The sequence below is a fragment of the Gymnodraco acuticeps genome, unplaced genomic scaffold (assembly GCF_902827175.1).
Source record: "Gymnodraco acuticeps unplaced genomic scaffold, fGymAcu1.1, whole genome shotgun sequence".
NCBI lineage: Eukaryota > Metazoa > Chordata > Actinopteri > Perciformes > Bathydraconidae > Gymnodraco > Gymnodraco acuticeps.
The window spans coordinates 2,349,393-2,371,033 of NW_022989977.1; the positions used below are offsets into that span (position 1 = coordinate 2,349,393).

Consider the following 21,641-nt stretch of genomic DNA (forward strand, 5'->3'; position numbering starts at 1 on the left):
GCCCGAGTCTACTTCTCGTTCTAGTTGCACGTCAACAGGATGTGAGCCAAAACCACATCAGTGTCAGAAGAGTTGCGCGCCTGTCTCAACATGTTGCAGTTAACAAATGAGAAGCACTTAAAGCGGCAGCTGCTGACAGCTTAAAGTTTCTCTCAAATGTTGATAATAACCTTTGTTTGGACCATACCTAGCCTCATCAAATGCATGACCTGGGTTCCTCCTGCGTTTGACACCTTTATTTCACAATAGCATGGCGTGTCAGATACGGGCCAAGTAAATAAGGGTGGGCTGTGGTAAGAGGAACAGGAAGAGAGGAGACGAGCGAGAGAAGGTAGCGCGGCAGGCAGAAAGGGTGAGAGCTTGTCACTTCGACATGCCAAACTCTTCTTAGCAAGTTTATTTTCTTGTTTAAAGTTATTAACGAGGCAGAATCAAGCCAAACATGCTGTGGTCCGTCTCCGGGGACTTCAGGAGATGATGATTTGAAGAGAAAAGTTTAAAATACAAAGGTAAGAATTAATTTACTGAATTAATTTGCCGAAAGTCTACTTTTCAGACAAAACAACAAAAATTACCTTTGGCAAAATTTCAAACAGAAATGAATCGACAACAAGAAGTTTCGATTTCATGTAATCATGTTATCAGGCTAAACCACACAGGAATATATGTCTTACTGTTGGATTTTCGGCTTAAACATCTGTAGTCAACATGCTACAACTTGCCAAACTGGTTCCTCATACATTTTTGTGCAAGGAAAAGACTCAGCTTCAGTTTTCATTTCTCTATTCCAAGTATTTTAACATGTTTGGTTGCAGTATTAACAATGGGGTCCTCAAAAAAGTCTTTAACCAAACCCCTGTTTATGTGTATCTTCTTATCAAGGGTTGACAGTGAGATTAATAGACTGCACAAACATCAAAGTTGAAATGGCTGAAGAGGGGCTGCTGGAACGTCTTGTCATCACCGAAGAGGAAGACATGACGGAAAGTGTTGTTGACAAAGGGGCAGCGAGTAGTTCTGCTGTCATCCTTCAGAGCTGCAGCGGAGAGTCGATTCTGAAAGAGGAACACAACGAAGCTGGCAATAACGGAAAAAAGGCAGCAAGTCAAATGTGTTTGGAACAGCAGATCCCCGAAAAACAACAAACCAACAAAGAGGAAGACCAGACTGGAGGGGTTGTTGTGACTAAAGAGGGAACACCAAATAACATAAATGATGGACAAAACAGGGGTGAGATTGAGAGTGAAGGGCAGACACATGTGGTGATGAGGAGTTATAAAATACCGGAGAAACCAAGTGACAAAGAGCATGAAAAGGTCACACAGAATGACCCTCAAGTGGACGTAAACAGGTTAAATTCTTCTGTAAAACAACGTGAAGGGACACAAAACCAAGAGGATGATCCAACAAAGGTTTTTATATTTTTATTATTTTACTTTGACTTCATTATAGGCCCTGAGATTACCTTTATAGTAATTGTAAGCATGTATTTGTTTGTCATGTTCTTGACAATTGGGCTAGAGAAAAACCCATGGTGGAAACAGCAGGTGTCATTTTGTTACAGAGCATGTGGGAGTACGTAGGAGTTGAAGGATTACATTTGCTTTGCCAACAAACAGTTTGTGATGCTAACTGAGAAACCCTTACTCCCTCCTTCTTGCTTTCTCTTCTTCCTACCTGTGTTTTCTCAGGCTCACAGGTTAACCCCCGACTTCCCAGAGGCACTGTACGAGCTGCTCTTTACCCTTCAGGAGGGGAGACGCCTCAATGACCAGCGCTGCTCCTTCAGGCTGGAGAGTGGGATGAGGAGGAGGTGCCACTCTGAGCCCAACGCCAACAGGCCAGCACACAGAGGTGGGAGTGTGCTTTGAAAAGCCCTATTTTGCTTTACAGTGTTACAGTGATAATATGGGTGCAGTCATTGCATTGTTTCTAATGCTGACTCCTGTTGTTTGAGATAAAACAACATGAAACTACATACGTACACTCACCCTCATGTTTTTACGTCTCTCTTGACAACTTAATGTCTTCCACCATCTGACCATCAAAGCTTTTCTCTCACTTTTATCCACAGTTGTGTTTTCCTCCATGACTTCACTTCAGAAAGAAGAGTTTTTTGATCTGGTGGCCACCGCTCAAGCTCGCCGGCTCGATGACCAGAGGGCACAGCTCGAAAAGTCTCAGCCACCAAAATCAAAAGGCAGAAGTTTCAGGGGCAGCATTAGGCAACTCTCTTTTGCAAGAAGGCCGGCGCCTGCACCAGTGCCTGTGCCCGTGCCCAAAGAGGATCTCTATAATATGATTCTCTCGACACAAGTGAGTAATTTGTAAATAGTTTGATACAATGCTTTTATCATGATTTGAAAATATTCAAACATTAGTTCTGGCATTTATTTTCCAACCTCAGGCCCAGGGTAGGCTGGAGGATCAGCGCAGCAGGGCTCCCGGTCCAATGGATGATGAGGATTTTTTCTCCCTGCTGCTGAGGGTCCAGGGGGGACGCATGGACGAGCAGAGGACTGAACTACCTGGCCTGCTACAAACCTGAGACCGAAAAAACTGTAGGGCTGTAGTGCAGCCGCACAGTGTTGTCGCTTTTTTTGTCTGATTTCTGTTAAAACAAGTATTTTTTCTCGACCCCGATGATGCTTCGTATGCCCCTTGAAATTGTTGGTCAGTGTTAAAGCTGTTAAGAAAGTAACAAGGAACGCTAATGTTTGAACAACAGAGCTTTTAACGTAACTTGAGTTAATGTTATGATAAGATTGTTAAGTTTACTGCTTGTTAGCTATTGCTTTCTTTCCTGGTAAAAAGGACCAGAAGAGATTCCTTCTTATCTTGACAACATTTTTATTGTATTGAGTGTCTGCGATGAGTGGTGGACTTTGTGTGTGTTGCTGTTCTTAATGTGGAGGAGGCAGTCGACTGATCTCAATTGTTTTTCCCTATTTGTACAGTAGGCATTAAACACACCATGGAAAGTGTTGAGGAGATAGCTTCAAGGCTAAACATGTGCTTGACTGTATATGGATGATTGTGCTCCAGGAAATAAACAGAATGTCTAGCAGAGTCATTTTCATTTATCCATTTATTACATTTGTCTAAAATGTTGTCAGGAGAAAAGGAGATTTAACCCACTCTAATGCTATCATTATTTCACATATAAAACACACAGTAATTGCCTGTAAGCCTGTATTTGCAGGCCTTTAAGCAGTGCCACGAAGGATGTGAAAAAACATGTTCAATAATTTCCTCGTTATTCATTCCCTTGCTATGTCACATTCCCACAAACTTGTGATATGGTCTAATCTTTTTTAAACATCCTGTTGGGCGTAAATCAAACATAGAACAAAAACAGGTAGCTATTATAGAACAAATGAGGGTGTTAATATCTCACAGAATGGATTAACTTCAGGTGTTATCTCAAAGTTCCTTAATGTTGTCATTTTTATTGAAGATCCAAAGACAAAATACTACACGTAATAATCCAATGCCACACTGTGTCAGCAGCCAGAAGTGGTCTCCTTTGACCTTCTCTAATTTGGGTTTTGTCCACTCAGCTTAGAGCGAAACATTTCTGAGGAAGTCCTGATCGCTCTGCACCAGTGAGGGTAGCGAGTACAGCAGAATGCTCTGTCACTTCCTCAAATTGAACACAAATATAGAGATGTTATAGCAACACTCTGATCAACACTGATACTTGAAATCCACATTGAAAGGTGTAACCCTTTTCAAGTTGCATTACATTACATTGCATTTAGTTGATGCTTTTATCCAGCTTTTTCTCTGGAAGTTTTTCCTTGTACGATGTGAGGGTCTAAGGATAGAGGGTGTCGTTTTTCTCATACTGATATTCTGAACAATCCGTGCTGTTGTATTTGCTGTAAAGTGTCTCTACTGTAGGCTATTTTTATTTTATGTACAGCACTTTGGCTCGACCAAAAATCGTTTATAAATGTGCTATATAAATAAAACTTGATTTGATTTGATTTGAAAGCGACTTACAATAAGTGCATTCGACCAAGAAGATACAAACTTGAAGAAAACAGAATCATATAAGTGCATCAGGTTTCATAGAGCCAAAACATTTCAAGTGCTGCTCAACTGGCTTTAGATAAGCCAGTCCTTTATTAGTATATAAGTGCTTTGTTAGTAATTTTAGTTAGTAATAGATGAGTTTTTAGTCCGCGCCGGAAGATGTGTAAGCTTTCTGCTGTCCTGATGTCAATGGGGAGCTCATTCCACTATTTTGGAGCCAGGATAGCAAACCCACGTGTTTTTGCTGATGGGAACTTGGGTCCCCCTCGCAGTGAGGGTGCAGCGAGCCGTTTGGCTGATGCAGAGCGGAGTGCACGTGCTGGGGTGTACGGTTTAACCATGTCCTGGATGTAGGAAGGGACAGATCCATTCACAGCATGGTACGCTATACCAGTGTCTTGAAGTGGAGAGCAAGGAAATCCAGAGACTGCAGGGAAGCGTAGCCAGAAATGAAGTCAGCCTTAGGAATTGTTGAATCTTAATAAAATAAGAAGGATGCACTTGTCATTACTTGATCCACTTGAATTTCTTATGTAAGGTCAAAGGTCAGAATGTATGTCTTAATAAAACTCAAGCAACCTGCTTTTCTGAGACCCTGCTCCAGACATCAAGTCAAATAAAGTAGAAAAAGGGAGGAGAAAAATTAAAATGCCACGTAACAAAAAAATAACCACACACAATTGTGAAAGAGTCAAACAGGAAGAAACTAACTACATTCACGGTCAAATTTAATGCATACTAGGATTGGTCAATACACTACAATTGTTCTTGTGAGGCCTTTGCCAGATCAGCATGTGTTTTCTTTTTCATTTTAGATGGTTGATTGAGAGCTCCTTTTAGTGTGGTGATGGGGTATTTCACTCAAACAGATTTCAAAGTGTTTAGGTCTATAAAACCTCAGATACATCTAACTTTAGCGTGGAGGTTTACTGTCTATATAGAGTTTCCTAGGCTTATCCACAATGCAGAGACATATAAAGGATTAAAGACAGTAAATGTCTCTTTAACTGGGAATGATAATAGTTACAGTTATCAAATATGTGTAAGTACCATGCTCTTTTAGATTAAATACAAATAAAATCAACTTTAAAATTCAAGTTGGCTAAAATCTGTTTTATGAGAAAGTAAATACAATCTTAAAAAGTTAATAAAAAAACATAATGTCTATGTTAAATCCATGCCTATTAATATTCCTCGGCATTCAAGGGTTGTAGGCTACTTTATTTCTTTATTTTTCTTTTTGTGTTTATTTGCTAAATAATTTAGCTATGACCACTTTTTAGACTCAGCCCCGCCCATTTAGTGACGCCACCGAGCACTTGACGTGCTACCAAGGACGTTTATAGATTTAAAGCCTTGGACAAGGAAGTGACAAGCATTTAAAACAAAAATAAATAATGTTTTTTTGTCAATCGTAGTTTCGTAAACTTGATTCTCTTAAGTGAACACTTCTTAGTTGATGTGTGTCTTGACTCTTGTTGTGTGTAGTTCAAGAAGCCTGTCGCTTAATTACGTCACTGCCTAAACAAGGATGTGGACAAAGATGAAACCTGCTCAGAAATGTGGAACTACAGTAGCTACAAGTTTGTGCAAAAAACACGATAGTCACACATTGAGGACATGAATGAGGACAAAGACGCTCAGCTATAAAGGTGAGTAGAAGTGGTTAAATTAAACTTTATTTTCATTCCGTGTTTAGTACCAAGCTCACAGACTGCGACTTGCTCTGATTTACGTTATACTTCCCCTTCAGATTTTAAACTCAGTATGATATTTATTAATAAGTTATGGTTATTGCTGACTAGCGGTAAAGTAGCCTACATTAAATCACTTCGACTAGCATGCTACTTTCTACCTTTGCTTCACTAAGGTCTGTCAGAGGAGGAGTAATGTACTGTTCACTCCACTACATGTATTTGATATATTTATTTACTTTGATGCTTCATGTTATTGATACTAAATACAGTCAACAAATGAACGCAGTATTATTAGAGAATATGCTTTTAAGTAGTATTTAAAATAGATAGCCCCCCTTTCACCAGCTGCAACATTTAAGTTATTAATTATCTTTAAATATAATCATATTATATAATGTAGCTATAATATGCTGAAATTGTGCATTCCAACTGGTGAACTCAAAGTAGCATTAAAGTGCTTCAATAAATGTTGTACTTGTTGTATCTATCGTATGATGTAGTCTTGTTAGATGTGCCAAGAGCAAAGACTGTCTTAGGAAAAAAAAGAACAGCTTTTATGTGCGCAGCTCCACTTGCTTGGAACAGTCTTCAGCTAGAATTGAAACTGAGCAATTTCATTCCTCTGTATGTTTTTAAAGCTAGTCGAAGTGAAATGCTCTTTGAAACTATGGGTACTTGTAAATGTCGATAAGTATGCAAATGTAGCCTGTAAATATGTTGTATGATATCCTCTATTGTTTTATGTTGTTTTATGTTTCATGTGGAACCTATTTGCTGCAGGTCTCCCTTGAAAAAGAGATCTATGATCTCAATGGGACCAATCTGGTTAAATAAAGGTTTGAAATGAAATTGAAGTATAACTTCGAATATAAATGTTAATTTGTAATATCTTCACTGTTGTATTGGTAGTTGGTACCGTTGTAAAGTTTTATACCAGAGTACTTCCTCAATTTTGGAATGGCACATAGTATCTCCATAGTTTAACATATGTGTTGTTAACAGGGGGAAAACTCCTTTAGCCAAAGTAATGCAGCAATTTAGAACCCAGTTACAGGGGTTAATACACAATTATTGTAAAAACATATTTACGGTATGAACAGTGTTAACTGTAATGACTATTATAAGTCTATTTTGTATTCTCAGATGCTTCTGTTCCTGTCCCTGCTGATCTTCTGTGTGCCTTCAGGTGGCGACACCTCCCCAATCACCTGCTACAACGACAAAGGAGATGCTGTGGATTGGTAAATCACTGAGTGCTGCACAAGACAAGCCTCTGCAAATACACTAAACACCTAAATGCACGTGTCATAAGAAAGCTTTCTAGATTAAACAATCATTTGCATATCAGTTTAATGTCAAGCTGTTTAATCTATATATTTTCTTGTGTCAGGTTCTATTTGTACAAGCTGCCTAAAGAACATGACAAGGGTGAGATGTATTTACTGCTGGACAAAGGGAGTGAAGGCTGGACTAACGGGAAGGGGACAGTGAACGACACCACAGGCGCTCTGGGCAGGACCGTCGGACAACTCTACTCACAAGGAGAGGTCTGTATTGAAACTGGAACAAATACTTAGTCTAACTGAAGCTTTGGTTTACTGAGAGCTGGAGTCAGCATCCTCATACACGTGACACCGAGTTATTAAACAGTTTGCACTTCCTTATTATTCATGTTTTTAATATATGTATGATCATTGTCAAATGGCAATTCCAAAGTACATTTTTTGTAATGACAGATAGGACTGTACATGTTATCTAAAAGCTCTTTAAAATGCAAATGATACCCATTAAAAGTACAAATTCATCCCAGTATTTGTTTGATAGATTTGATTTATTCTAAAACTGACAGTCATATAAAGTGGTTTTAAACCTTACTCTCAATGTTACATTTCTCTGCACATACCTTTCTTGAATTTCCACAATATAACTATATTCAGCTCAAGCAATATCAGTAGTAAACACTTATGGTTTAAAATGTCGTTTTTTTATGCTTTTAATGTTTAACTAAGAATTCTTAGTTTGATAGAAAACTTTTTAAAAGAAGATTCAACTTATTGTGAAGATGAAGAAGAAGATTCAACTTATTGTCATTACGTAGTACAGGAACTATGTAACAAAATTGTTTCTCTGCATTTGACCCATCCTAGTGTTAGGAGCAGTGGGCTGCCATTATGTACGGCGCCCGGGGAGCAGTGTAGGGAACGGTGCCTTGCTCAGGGACACCTCGGTAGCACTTGGCCTTTCCGGGACTTGAACTGGCGACCTTCCAGTTGCCAAAGTCCCTATGGACTTCGCCACCACCGCAAAGCTATGAGTGTGCCATAGCTTGACGTAATTAGATCAAACCTGGAAACTGAGAATGAGAACTGAGGGTTGTTTATTTGCAGTCTGTGTCTGCTAACAGCTGTGGAAAGATAATATCGTAGTTTGCATGATCGTACAAAACACATGATTGTATACCTTACTTATCTTAACATTGTTATGCTGTTTCATTTCGTTTAACAGATGTGTGTGTTTGGAATGTGCCCAGGAATAACATTCTTAAATGTTCCTAAAAAAACTCTCCCTCCACAGAACACAGAGGTAGCATACATCCTTTACAATGACCAGAAGCCACCCGAGGACCTTGGTGACAGATGGGTTGACAACAGTGGGAGTAAAGGGGGGCACACAAAAGGTGAACTCCAGAGTGGTCCAGCTCCATTACATACATAGTTCATAATGCTGCAAGTGATTTGACTTTATACTCAAAATCAGCAAATATGGACAAGTTTGTAAGGACTATAGCTCTGTCAAAGAAACATTTCAAAGCCTATCGCACTGTATATTTTTTAAGATTTCTTAAATTGAAGCTTTGTTACAAACCTTAGATTCCTATGTCATTACAGCCTTACTTCCTGTATGGAAATATGGGGAAATAAAAATAAAAATAAATGCTTATCTAGGTCAAAAACACTAAAACAGAACTCCTGACAGAGACTTGGATTAGATTTAGATATAAAGCAGCCCAACTCATGTTTAGTCCCCAAATAATTTCATTGCTTAAGTATGCAATGTAAAAAAGGACAATGTGAAAGGAGTCACTGGTAGTGATGAAGCTACAGATAATTATCACCTTTAACTGCAGCATCCTGGCCTGTTGAGATATATGAGCATAATTCAGTTTAGTTAGTTCTGGTTTGGGTATCAACCACCTGGAGGGAAAACCTTGAAGTTTTTTGTTGATCATTTTAATATGTTTGTTCCTCAGGTGTTGTCCTGCTGGATAAAAATCAGGGCTTCTGGTTGGTCCACAGCACCCCTCATTTCCCCCCTGTACGGCAGGCGGGAACGTTTTCTTACCCTCCTAGCGGTGTGAACAACGGGCAGAACTTCATCTGCGTTACCTACCCGCTCGAGCGCTTCCAGACCATCGGTAAGACTGGAGTCCTGCCATGAGGCTGGATAGCACAGGCAAAGATGGTATAAAATACATGTAACAGTAGGGATGATGGTATTACATCACAATAACAGTATGAGAGCTGGGAGCTAATAACGATTAATTATCCGCCTTCTATCTGCTATTATATATGAATAGTTTTAAGAATGAATTCATTTGAGAAACTCCTATCTATCAAATCTACATTGGTGAGAACTGTCCTTTTCTATGCAAAATAGATAACATATTACCCAATCTTGTAGCTTCTTAAATAATGATATTTTGTAAGCAAAGTCTGCAAGATAACAAATAAGATTAGACTGACCCATAGATTGGGTGTCGGAAACATTCTGCGTTTTGATTAAAATGATATTCAATCATATCAGCCGATCATGTAACCCCCTGCCAATATAATAGCAGTTCTTCCTTAAAGACAAAACATATCAAAATAGTAATAATAATAATAAATTACATTTTTATAGCGCTTTTCCTATTGCTCAAAGACGCTTATATTAAACCTATAATCATGTACAATATATCTGAGACTTTCTATTGATAAGAGCATTACCCGGCCTTCAAGAGCAGCTTGGTGTAAATGAGTTTCAATACGTTTTAGTCTTAGTTTCCCATGAGGGTGTAATTGTTGTTTATGAGGCTTTACCAAGAATATTCTTCCTTAATTATTTCATAGTCATTTCATGTCATTCCCTCTCATTTCAAAAGGGATTTATTAAGTCATTATTCTCTTGGGGGTGCTTTATAATCCAGTCAGGTATTGACACAACAACAACAGGATAATGCAGATCTAGGATAATCAGTGTAAACAGGTGTCACCACCGTGTCACGCGCTGCCTGTGCAGATCCCTGGCAGACTCACAAGTTGGCACCGTTGCTATGGCAGTGCCTGGGGTAATTTAATTAGATTGAAGTATGTTACCATAGAGATATTGGCCCTCACACTGCGGCATATATTTGCCTTATCAAATATTCGGACTCTCTAGCTGAGGAGCTGAGAGCGTGACCGTGTCCTGGGTGACATGCATACAGAAGGTGTTCATTTTAAAGCCCCTTGAAGCAGGAATCTGCACATTAATGAGGTGAAACTGAGATTTAGTTTATCACTAAAATACTGTTCACCAAGTTCACAAATACTACCTTTCCAATGTGTTAGACCAGTATGTGGTCAGAAAAATTAGCTTGATAATGATTTAATAACCCTAATTACTGATTTGATTTGTACAGGTACTTATGTTTACCAGTTAGAGCTGAACCAAAGAGCGTATAAGTCAATTGATATCATCTGCATCAACAACGATTTGAATAGTTGATTAAAAGGACTTATTTCAAGGCAGCACAACCACCATGTTAGAGTCTGTGTGAGGCTGTAGTTAGCTAACATGCTGATGTTTAGAATGAAATATATTTACCATGCTAATATTCATAGTCATTTAACAAAAAGAGCAGCTGTAAACAAAATAAATGTAAGCCGTTTTGAGAATATTTTGGCAAACATTGTATTGGATTAATTGAAAATGTAAGTTAGAAAAAAGGTATTATGTTTCATGAATTAAGGGTTCATGAATGTCAGTCCCAAACCCAAACCGTCAAACTCATGGTGGCCCTATCAGGGATGTCCAAACTATGGTCCGGGGGCCGTGGTCAATTTTTGTATTGGCCTGCAGCAAATTCTAAAAGTATAATGGACTATCATGAATGAATTTATAATTCATTTAAATAATTTTTCTAAGCAAGCGTCACCTCGGACTCTCTAGAAGTTTTTATATTAACTGACTATTTAATGATAGAATAAACAATGGGTCTATGCCTCTGATGATAAAGCAGTCTATTATGTAATGGATTGGTTAATCAATAATAATGGTTAGAGAAAATGTGCATTGTTTAAGTGAAATAAAGAACAATGTGCTTATTTTAATTTGAATACTCCTTTGTTCTAAAAAAAAAAAGGAGATTTCCATCAAGAATGGTTGAAAGAGAGTAGGGACAAGAAGAGAAATTATAAACATCCAAATTACTCCAATTTTACATGAATGATTTTTTTATTTATTTTTCAGAATCTATAATTAGATATATGTGTCTGTGCACAGTGTAGCAGTGCAAGTAATGTATACCCCTCTGCACCAACTTCACCAGGATAGTGCTGTTCATTTACTGTACCTAACAAGTAAAGTGCCTACAGTGCCGTTAGCAGCGTTCGCCTGCAATCTAATTTGTTTTGCACCGCAGGAGAGCAGCTTCAGATCAATCAGCCTAATGTGTACGACTGCGACGTCCCAGAGTCCTTGGCGTCCCTCGTGCCCGCTCTGGCTGATCTCTGTGTGAAGAAACATCCTTCTGTTCACATCTTTCCACACATCAAACCTGTATCCAATCGCAGCGTGACTCTGACCTCAAAGGCTGGCACCAGCTTCATCAGCTTTGCCAAAGGAGCTTCTTTTGACAACGGTACGACTTTGGAGAGATAAAAGAAGTTCTAAAGTTTGTGTCCGCTTTAACTTATTTACAAGTATACACTGGCCAACCTGAATCTCCTCCTAGAGCAGCATTGTGTTCTTGAAACAGGGCATGAGACATGCTTGTATATATCTGAGACCTTTAATATATTGATGACAAACTGTATAATACGAGACCTTTTAAGATAATAAAAACATGTTCTTTTCCATCCTGCCTCTCTGCAGACCTGTACCACTCCTGGGTGGCCCCCAGCCTCCAGTCAGATCTCCTGGTCCAGTTCTGGATTCGCTCCACAGGCATCCTCCCCTCCGACTGCTCGCTGGGATGGAAGGTCTTGGACATCAAGCTCATCCACCCGGGGCAGACGTTCGACTTCAAGAACAGCCAGGACCACTCTAAGTGGGCCGTCAGCACCACGGCGGGCGGGGCGGGGTCCGGAGGGGGATGGGTGTGTGTGGGAGACATCAACCGGAACCAGGCGGAGGAGAAGCGGGGCGGCGGCACGGTGTGTCTGCAGGACCCCGTGGTGTGGAAGGCGTACAGGACGGCGGCGCTGCAGTGCCAGCGCTGTGGAGGAGAAACGGGTCAGTGCTGACTCGCTGCTAGAGCATGATGGGATACCTGGGCCTGAGGAGAGGAACAACACGCATAAGATAATAACCGGCATGTGGGTTTTTAGGTGAAATGTTTGCACATGTTTCTTTTAATATTTGATCACATTTAATTAAATGAATGATCTTTTCTAAAATTGGAGGGCTGAAACTGATCCACATTTGGCAGGAAATGGCGAGTTCATGTGGGACTGCATCATTCAAAGTAAGAGGCGGATTAACGTTTTTGGTACCAGTTTTTGGTACCCAAAGCAATTGACTTCCAAATGATGATTGGATGTTATTAAGGGCTGTTACATCCTCCTCTTCAGACTGAAAGCATACAGAACAATGCTGGAGGAGGACAAATATGACAGGAAGCAGAGGGCTTTATGGGAAATTCAGGGTTAATAATAATTTTAAAAAACCCTCAAAGTGCTACTTTAAATGAATGCATGTTGATCAAGGGTCTTAAACACTGCTGTGAGCTCTTTTAACAGAAACTGAAGAGACATTGTGGTAACCGGTAGATATGAGCTACCTCGATAAATTAAAACTTTTTGATGATTTTTTTTTCTATTCACCTTAAATGATTTGTGGGAACGTTCTCAGGGATTCTCAAACTTTGCAGGTTGAAAATATAATTTCACAATTTGGTATTATTAATTGTTACATTCAGCAGAAAGTGATGTTTTCCAAATAATTAAACTACAGATACTGACAACCTTCAGGTTTAAGGAATGCTTTAATACTTTGTTTCATGAATGCTCGTATTATTAACTAGGTTGGTTATAACTGTTTATGAATTTCTAATGTGCTTTTCTGACATATCCAGAACTCTTTTTCTGTGTCTTAGATTTTATAGTTGTATCATACATTCCTTGATTTTGCTTGAAGGTGGAGTTGCTGGCTTGAATCTGAATAAAGAATCTAAAACAGAGTATTATTTGATTGTACATTTATTTAGCTTGTTTACCTTTTCCATTGGAACATAAATAAGGTGTGTATTTGACATATAGGCAGCTTTACTTATATTGATGGGATACTGAGCAGCACTACAAAAATATGTCTATTGAACGTGGGATGTTTTACAGCAAATCAGTCAGAAGCATTGAAATTCATAGAAAAGTAAATTTATTACCACAAAAATAAGACATCCTGCATGTAGTGCATAAATAGCTTTGATGTGAAACTGCACAGCACTGAGGTGACTGCGATTCCTTCACGTACATTCTAAACACGGGAAAGATGAACATCCTGTGGAGAAAGGCACTAAAACAATCAGTAGCATAGTATCATGCTCGCACACGTCATCCATTATTACCCAGAATCCTCTCCCTGGTCCGCTATGCTCAAGCCTCAGCCTGTAAGGAGGCCTCACAAGCACTGAGCAGATACAGCCAGACGTCACACGTGTTTCAAACCTACACGGAAGGTAACAGGTTCATTTATAACATGAGGCTTTGTACTGTATGTAAACAGTAGTGAAGCAGCAGAGCTGGGTACGAATGTGCATGAATTACATTATGCTCTCTTGATAATGTAAGACCTGTAAAACCTATGAAGGGAGATCAGATTTTCCTTAGTGCCTTCTTCATGGTTTTGGTACAGCAGTGAGGAACTGAAGCACAGCCACAAGCTTTAAAAGTGCTGCGAGGTTGTTTTTTAAAGCTGCAATAATTAATGTTTTGGCCACTAGAGGTCAGAATATTTTCTTAAACAAGCTATGACAGCTTATAAAGTTGCCAAACAGCTGGCTAATTATGCAACAAGCTGAAGAGGAAGTGTTTATCTGGAGTTGTATTACCGTCAGACTGATAACACAAGTGCTCTCCTATAAGGGGTAGTTTTGTCTAAAACAACTCTTGAGAAAAGATATCTTTCTCTTTAGCTGACATTGTTTCACCAGCAAATCTCTAACTGTGTGTGTCTGCTGTGGACAGGTGGCATTCAGGGGCTTCGCCCAACAGCTGCTGCTGAAACAGGGTTGATAACAGCTGTGAGAATCACCATGAAGGAACTTTCTGTGTTCTGCAAACCCTCCAAATGTTGCTTAAACAGGACAAAACGTGTTGCATAGCTGTAGTCAATCATTATATTTAGGATAGTCAAAACAAGCAGCTCCTATCAAATAAAAAATAAATTATTTTTGATTGACTCATGCAGCTTCAAGTTTATGTTTAAATAAACATCTGTATGACTAAAAATGTAAAATCTTGCAGGTATTTGATGCATTTTTTCTTTTAGACAATTCGGACACATGGACCTGAAGCTCCTCGCCAGTGTAAACACGATGTTGACATCTTTCAGACGTACAAAATATATAAATATGTACAAAACATTTGTCAAGCTCCAGTGTTTTTTCTACAATGGTGCACTCTCACTATGTCTTTGGGCTCTCCTCATGTGTGCTCTTCACCAAGAACTCGTCTGACAGGCTCTGTATATTTAGATTTCCTCATGCTTCTTCCCAAATAAACACTCTCTCCTTAATCCTTCATCGGCATCTCAGGTGTTCACAGACGTTCTGACCCATTAAATCCTCTTTTTACATTTCGAAGCTTCGCTCACAACTGAGGCACGCAACAACAAGGGGATTTCCGGATTGCGGATATAAGCAATTAAAACAGATCTTATTCATTGAGATGGAATGAAAAATATGCATCAAGTGTCCCTGACTGGGACTCTAGAGCCAGCACCAAAAGCACTCAGATAAAGGCTTCCATTGCTCTTTCTCTTGGTGTAAAGTTATGCATACTGTGTGGAGAAGAGGAAACGGACAGTTCTTCAGCAGCAGATTCAGACGTGGTCCTGGTCTTGGTAGAAAAAGCTATGGAGGAGCATGAGGGAAAGGCATGTGTGAAAGGCCACATTTACTGTTTGTGAGGAGAAAACCCCGTCACTGTGGACAAGGTCGGGTTGAGGAAAGTCTGATGTCAAAATAGTGTCCGGACCAGTCTCCTCCCCTTGGCTTTGATTCGAGGAAACGTGGCGCTCGACTCGGTGCTGAGCGGCGATGAACCCAGAGGAGTGTTCCCGCCTTTCCTCCTCAAAAGGAAGTCAACACTAGATGATGTCATGGCATAGAAGACATTTCCTGTAGCAGGGATGACCAGCTCTGTGTTCAGAGAAGAAGAGAGAGAAATAAATGAATACATACGACAGGGTTCAATAAAGCTTCTCCAAAGCTGCTGCTGCGCAACAAAAACCTAAAGTTAACCAAAGTTATAGATAGCAGAAGTAGAAATACAATTATCAAGATGACCTCAGTTTGTGTCAATTTTGATAAGTAGACCACCTACCACAGTACCAGATACCTCTTTAACTTCGTATCGTCCCTTTTAAAACATAAAAATACTGCTCCTTAGTGTTTTTGACCATGGTGCTTTTAGTTTTTTACTTATTGTGTTTTTTTATTATTAATGACATTTTGCCTACTTTGTCATTTTCTTAATATGCAAGTCTATTCCCTTTACTTTATTCTCTTACACTTATTATACTTCTGCTGCGGTAATAATGTCAATATCCCTGTTGTGGGATGAATTAAGGAATTCTGATTCTGATAGTCTTAAAACTGAACTTTTTTTTTTGTTGCACTGGAGTCACGTGTGTCTATACCTTTTCCTTCAGGCAGAAGTTGGATCAGCTCATATCTGGACGTCTGTTTGGGGTCCTGATTGTGCTTCTCTAAGGCAGAGCTGATGACGGTGGGTGTCTTGTCATTGCTGGTGACCTGAAGGGAGAGAGGAAGATAACAATGACACAGCTTGATTTGCACTAATGATATCCTGGCTCCATTGAATCCAAGGATCTGATCCTGATGACTATCATTACGGGATCCTCGCAGATAAGAAGAAAGGCCGTAAGTGCAGCATGTCGCAGATCATTCGGGACCAGAGCTTTTCTCATTACAGCTGCTAATAAAATAGCTTGAAAAAGTACCAGTATGCTTCGGTATAAGTTTCCATCGTGCAGGTCCATCCGTATCCTGATGATTTGCATGTCAGGCCCCGACCCTTGGATGTTGTACGTGGGGTTGTTGCCGCAGGAGACTGATCGGCGGTGTGATTTTGTGGGAGTGGTTGGGGTCAACGTGGCAGGGGTGGATTCAATGGTTGAAGACGACGTGTCAACATCCAGACAGGACACAGACGGAGATCTCATATGCTGCAATCAGAAAAACAGCAACGGGGCAGATGATAATCCAAGGGTTTTTCTTGTATAACTTCCAAGTTCAGTACAAAGCTTTTTAGCAGATTTAGGCAAAATAAAAGAGTCGTTTCTGAATATGTCTGTGAAACAAGCTAATACAAATTGGCCTTTAAGCACAAATCAAACTGTATTACCTTTGTGAGTTTTGAGAGCAGATGATTGACAGGGGAGGGAAAGTCAAACAGGCTGTCACTGTCCCCCGTCAGGCTGCTCCGAGAGTTACTCAGGCTGAAGAACACGAGAAAGAAAATTCAAATTAGGGTAGAAAGTAGTGCTTTTATTATCAGTGATTAATCAATCTTATTTTTAAAATAATAAATGAGTCAGAAAAATGCCAGAAAAAGGGATCAAAAGCACAACAAATGTATGTGTGGTATATTGGTAATCTGTCTGTTTTATGTGTGTGAGATCAGTCAGTATAGCTTACTCTCGGCACTGTGTGATGATGACTGTGGGAGTAAGGCCACGGGGGCTGGGCTCGCCAGGGGCTTCAATTTCACTGGACAGCCTGTAACTGAATTACAATATCAACAAGATCAAATATTTGTAACATGTCATACAAATGAATTGTCTTTATACAGAATATACATGTATATGTACCTCTGCTCCTCTGTTAGTGTAGGGACGCTCTGATACCACTGAGTGAAGGCCTCGTCACTGGTGAACACACAGTATTTGCAGGAAGACTGCAGGAGACGGATTTGAGCCAAAACCTCAAACTCCTGTTAACAAAGAATCACCTGAAGGTTACATAATAAAACAAAATGACCTATGTTGGCTGACCTGGTATTACAGTGCTAGTTATATGTATTTGTTCTGCACCACAAGGCCCTTTCCACTCTCCCTCCAATATTATTTTACCTCTTTTCAATATATTACGCTTTATCTAAAAAATCATCTCTTCTTTTTTTCACAGGGTCACGTGACTTTTTAATGATTTAGCAGAAACAGAACATTAGTCAAGACCATCAGCTCAACCTTTTATCTCTCACACCGATTGCATCACTCACCCTTCTCCTTTTGTCAAAGTTGATGTAGCCGTTCTGTGAAGGGAGTGACAGGATGTGTTAGGTCAGTTTGATAATTGTAAAATACTGAGCAACTTTATGACCAACTTTCCCTTTGGTAGAGATAGGAGCAACTTACATCCAGCCTGTCTTTGACCGCAGTGTCCAGCATGGTGAGGTCAGTGAGGAAGATGCCCAGGTAGGGCACTGTGCCCTGGGCATTAGACTGTAAAAAAAGAAAAGAAAAGGCAAGTGTTTTATCAGTTCCCCAGAGGTTTCTATTCACTTTGTCACGAGCCCGCCCAACGAAAGATTACAAAGCGGCGGCCTGCAGCTATTTCTCAAACAATGGCTCATTCAGATTCAGCACATCACACACGACAGCCCTCTGTTCCAGTCCACCGCTGCATGCCCTCCATCAAACCTCTCAAACACCCCCCTCTTAACAGAAGTGACATCAGTATCAATGATTGAATGTACTCTTTTGTAGAAAAACTGTGATTTGAAAAACTATTCATGTTTTTAACAATAATGTCTTTCATGCGTGTGACATACCAAACCTATATTGAATATCCATGACAGGCCCTTCAACTACAGCTCTTGAAGACTTTTCAAAAGATGTTATATCACATTTTGTCCCCTAACTTTCACAATACTAATGACACTTTTGCAGGGTCTTACATCATTCATAAATGTCCCAAGGTCTCCCATAAAGGCCTGTGGTGGTGTATAACCCTTCAGGCTAAAACAATTAGTATGCACACTAGGCGTGGGCTGTAAAGTTAGTGAAGAAAGTTTCTTTATCAATGGGTTTTAAGATCTCATGCTTTACCTCAACGACAAAGGTTGAGGTCATTTCTTATTTCTGATATGTCTTGGTGATCTGACACTCCACTGAGAATGATTTACAAATGTTAAACTGAGCAAAGCTGAGTGTTTAAAGACACTTATTTGCAATATTTCAGCCATATACACCTGGGTGCTGCTGGCCTTTGCATCAACAGTCTTTGGTTTTTAGCAGGTTGTTAGAGAGTTCATTTCTTAATGGTCAACCATGTGACCTTCCACAAACAACACTGTCTCCTTAAAAGCGAAACCTCCATCATTTCACACAAGTCTTTCTTTCCACTCTACCTACCCGATTTAAATGTTTGTTGTTGATCCTGTTGTCAATGTTGGCGAACTTGGATGTGCCCTCCTGAAACACAAAAACAAGGGAAGATTTAAAGTTAAATCTTGACCATGGAATCAATTGTTGAGAGAACAGCCTCGCCACAAAGTCAAAGCATATATGCGATCAGAAATAAATAAACCATAAATGAACCATTACAATACAAATACCACAATCTAGTCCTGCTGTAGGGATCAATCTTAATAATGCTTTATAGTTATATTATTTCATAACATTCTTCAATGACAGTGTTGTGTATTATTTCTTTCCCTAAACTTTTAGTAAGTCTTTCATTAGTCTGAATCACTCATCTCACTCTGTCTGCTTGTGGTAGTCATTTTTAGACAAGCTGAGAGATAAAGGGAAGCAAGTCGCTGTGCTGAGGAAAATCAAAGGGCAACAGATGGCGATGCTGTTCTCTGGCATCAAAGCTTGTAGTGAAGCTTTCAAAATGAAAGCATATGTTTGGATGAATTCCTTTGGGGGTATGATGGGTAACATCGCAACTAATGCGAAAGTATTGATGCCCGCTTTGCACCATCACAGCAGATCAAAACACAACTAATCCTGTCAACTTCCCCAACTCTCTGACGCAGTGCAAACTAAATATAATATACGTCTTCAGATGGGTGTCTCGCACTGAAATGGAAGTGTTGACAGAATAAGGGCAGTTCTACTAAACCAGATTAGACTGGTTTGGTTCCTGGTCTTTTAAAGCAGTCGTATATCTCTTCTGAGTGTTGTTTTCAGCCGAGGAGAATGCTTGGCTTCAGATTGTGCCGATTTAACACATGTGGTCCAGTAGTGGCTCTTGACAGACACATTAATAAATGTCTCATACTGCTGTTTAGATTATGGGATGTGTGTCAGCAGGATGTGAGATGTAAGTGCAGAGGAGTCACATGGTTTTTCAGAGCATTGTGTGCTTGCAGTAAGCATGTGTGTTGCTTTTAGCCAAGCTAATTGTTAGACTAGGCATAGCATGTCAGAAGTGCGTTGTATGTTCACCACTTGACATACTGTATCTTGACTGTTATTCGATGGGTTCAGAAGACATTTTGTACAGATATTCATGGTTCCAAGAGGAATTATCCTGTTGATGTTGGTGACCGCCTGACTTTTACTCTAGCACCATTATAAAGCCACATTTGTCCAATATAATGGTTTATGATCAAATACTGCAAAACGAATGACATATCCATTAACATTTGTAAGCAAACCGAGCTTACACACTAAAGTAAGATAGTTAACTTACTAAACATTATACCTTTTTAACAATGGTGTGTTAGCCCTACCATTGTTTACATTATTATCTAGCTCACAACTTTAAGTATAGCATTACACAGCTTTCTTTTTCCTGTTTTCCACGCAGATTAGCTCATACAATAAACAGTCATTTTCTAAAATCAGGTTGTACACTGATGTATGATGTAATGTTGTATTACGACTGATAGCTGAATAATACAGTCCAAAATAAAGATCTGCGTACAGTAAACAGAGTCCTTCTTTCTGTATAATACATTAATGATGTAGGACTTACACATCGTACACACAGGTTTAAACTTCAAGTGTTTCTAGTAAGGGGGGAAAGCATTTTTGAAGACAGCTGCCAAGAGCAACACAGATCCTTGTGACAACAGGCCTCAAACAAAACCAAGACATCAGAAAACAGTTGTTGAAATCTGATACCCAAACTGCTTCTTCAGCTTTAAGCAACCAGTACGTTTTAACCAACACACAAGCAGTCAATTGACAAGACATCCATAAAACACATAATCAAACTCAAACCTTTCGCTTTAAAGTAAAAAAAAAAGGTCCAAACGGTCTGATGCTGCGTCCTGACTCGGCTAGAAACAAGCCGCTGCATGCCATAAATAAAATATCAAATTACAGTATATAATATTTCCATTGTGACTCTGTTTTTGGCGTGGCAGACACGTACCTCCTTGAGGAGTTCTCTGCTTTGTGAGTAGTTGTCCTTTTCTGAGAAGATTTCTGACAGCTCCTCGTACCTCCTCACTGCCTCCCTGTCAAATGACCAAAACATTGAATTTAATTGGATTTCCGTTATTATACATATGTCAAATGTATAAGGCTCATGAAATGCAAAAAAGACATTTAGCAGAAACTGAGTTTAAATAATCTGCATTGTCAAAATCAAATTATTGTAAACAGAAACTGATTCTGGGAAAATGCCATGACTGAAAGTACATTTGGTTTATGTTGAGGAGACTGCTGAAGAGGCAATATCTCCAACATTTTTATACCACTTCGTCTTTATATGGTTCACTTCAGAGTTATTTACAAGGTTGACTTGGTGTATAATAAACTCAATGTCTGTAGGGACTAGGGACACATCCTGCATTGCCGTTTTAAGCTGAAGAAACTGCCTTCCAGGTCCTAAATAGACGACACATTCACAGTTAATATAATACTTTATATGTAAGGTAGATTTTTTTTAAATATATTTTTAACACATGATCAAAGACATAACACGTTCTTGGCATCCGAAAATAACTACATAACGTACAGTACATCACAGAAGGACGAGGGTCAGCTCTAATTATTTACTATAAGCTTCTTTTGAATATTTTCAAGCACCACACAATAGCAGGGCTGAAAACTAACAACAGTTTGACTATTGATTAATCTGAGGATTCTTTTCTTGATTCATTTATAATTGTCCGGTCAAAATTGTAACAGAACATAGTGAAAAATACATTCGTCAGTCCAAAAACAAAAAATGATAAGTAATGATTTTCTTTCATATAAGTCTGAAAAAATAGCATGGCTCAAATGAAAGAAGATTATATTGAGATTGTTGTTGTAAAAAGGTTGGTTAGTATTTTAATCAATAGACAAATAGATCAGTTTTATAGATCATTTTGCTCTACACCAGGGGTGCCCGACCAGTCGATCGCGATCGACGAGGAGATTCCCAGTCGATCGCGAGATGTGTCTAAAAATAGAACAACAACATTCTGTTTTATCGTTAATGTCCTGTAACATAATGTTCCTGTGCCAGAATAATGCACT

At 39.3% G+C, this 21,641-nt stretch overlaps 3 protein-coding genes across 8 annotated transcripts in view; 2 read left to right on the forward strand and 1 right to left on the reverse strand.

The window, feature by feature from the left end:
* Positions 1–82: 82 nt before the first annotated feature.
* Positions 83–3,073, forward strand: LOC117543258 (G-protein-signaling modulator 1). Its single transcript, XM_034211417.1, has 5 exons — positions 83–509; positions 883–1,412; positions 1,692–1,854; positions 2,075–2,316; positions 2,408–3,073. Exons 2-5 carry the CDS (start codon positions 927–929, stop codon positions 2,546–2,548), a joined length of 1,032 nt encoding a protein of 343 aa, XP_034067308.1. The 5' UTR covers positions 83–509; positions 883–926; the 3' UTR covers positions 2,549–3,073.
* Positions 3,074–5,379: 2,306 nt separating this feature from the next.
* On the forward strand, positions 5,380–13,156 carry dnase2 (deoxyribonuclease II, lysosomal). Of its 4 annotated transcripts, none has more exons than XM_034211261.1 (8): positions 5,385–5,690; positions 6,516–6,571; positions 6,922–6,976; positions 7,126–7,282; positions 8,310–8,412; positions 8,986–9,150; positions 11,398–11,616; positions 11,850–13,156. In XM_034211261.1, exons 2-8 carry the CDS (start codon positions 6,538–6,540, stop codon positions 12,218–12,220), a joined length of 1,104 nt encoding a protein of 367 aa, XP_034067152.1. In that variant the 5' UTR covers positions 5,385–5,690; positions 6,516–6,537; the 3' UTR covers positions 12,221–13,156. The 4 variants fall into 4 exon arrangements, with proteins under 4 accessions (XP_034067153.1, XP_034067150.1, XP_034067152.1 ...); XM_034211260.1 differs by having other exon boundaries at positions 5,386–5,690; positions 6,879–6,976; XM_034211262.1 differs by lacking the exon at positions 6,516–6,571 and having other exon boundaries at positions 5,380–5,690.
* Positions 13,157–13,326: 170 nt separating this feature from the next.
* rgl2 (ral guanine nucleotide dissociation stimulator-like 2) overlaps positions 13,327–21,641 on the reverse strand; it is a 30,037-nt gene continuing 21,722 nt past the window's right edge. For all 3 annotated transcript variants that reach the window (XM_034211363.1, XM_034211364.1, XM_034211365.1), the window contains 10 exons: positions 20,548–20,632; positions 18,573–18,632; positions 17,574–17,660; positions 17,438–17,470; positions 17,028–17,149; positions 16,855–16,941; positions 16,562–16,655; positions 16,158–16,382; positions 15,834–15,948; positions 13,327–15,333 (listed from right to left, as the gene is read on the reverse strand). In XM_034211363.1, the coding sequence (XP_034067254.1) occupies positions 15,152–15,333; positions 15,834–15,948; positions 16,158–16,382; positions 16,562–16,655; positions 16,855–16,941; positions 17,028–17,149; positions 17,438–17,470; positions 17,574–17,660; positions 18,573–18,632; positions 20,548–20,632 (1,090 nt within the window). In that variant the 3' untranslated portion in view covers positions 13,327–15,151. The remainder of the gene's footprint in view (positions 15,334–15,833; positions 15,949–16,157; positions 16,383–16,561; positions 16,656–16,854; positions 16,942–17,027; positions 17,150–17,437; positions 17,471–17,573; positions 17,661–18,572; positions 18,633–20,547; positions 20,633–21,641) is intronic.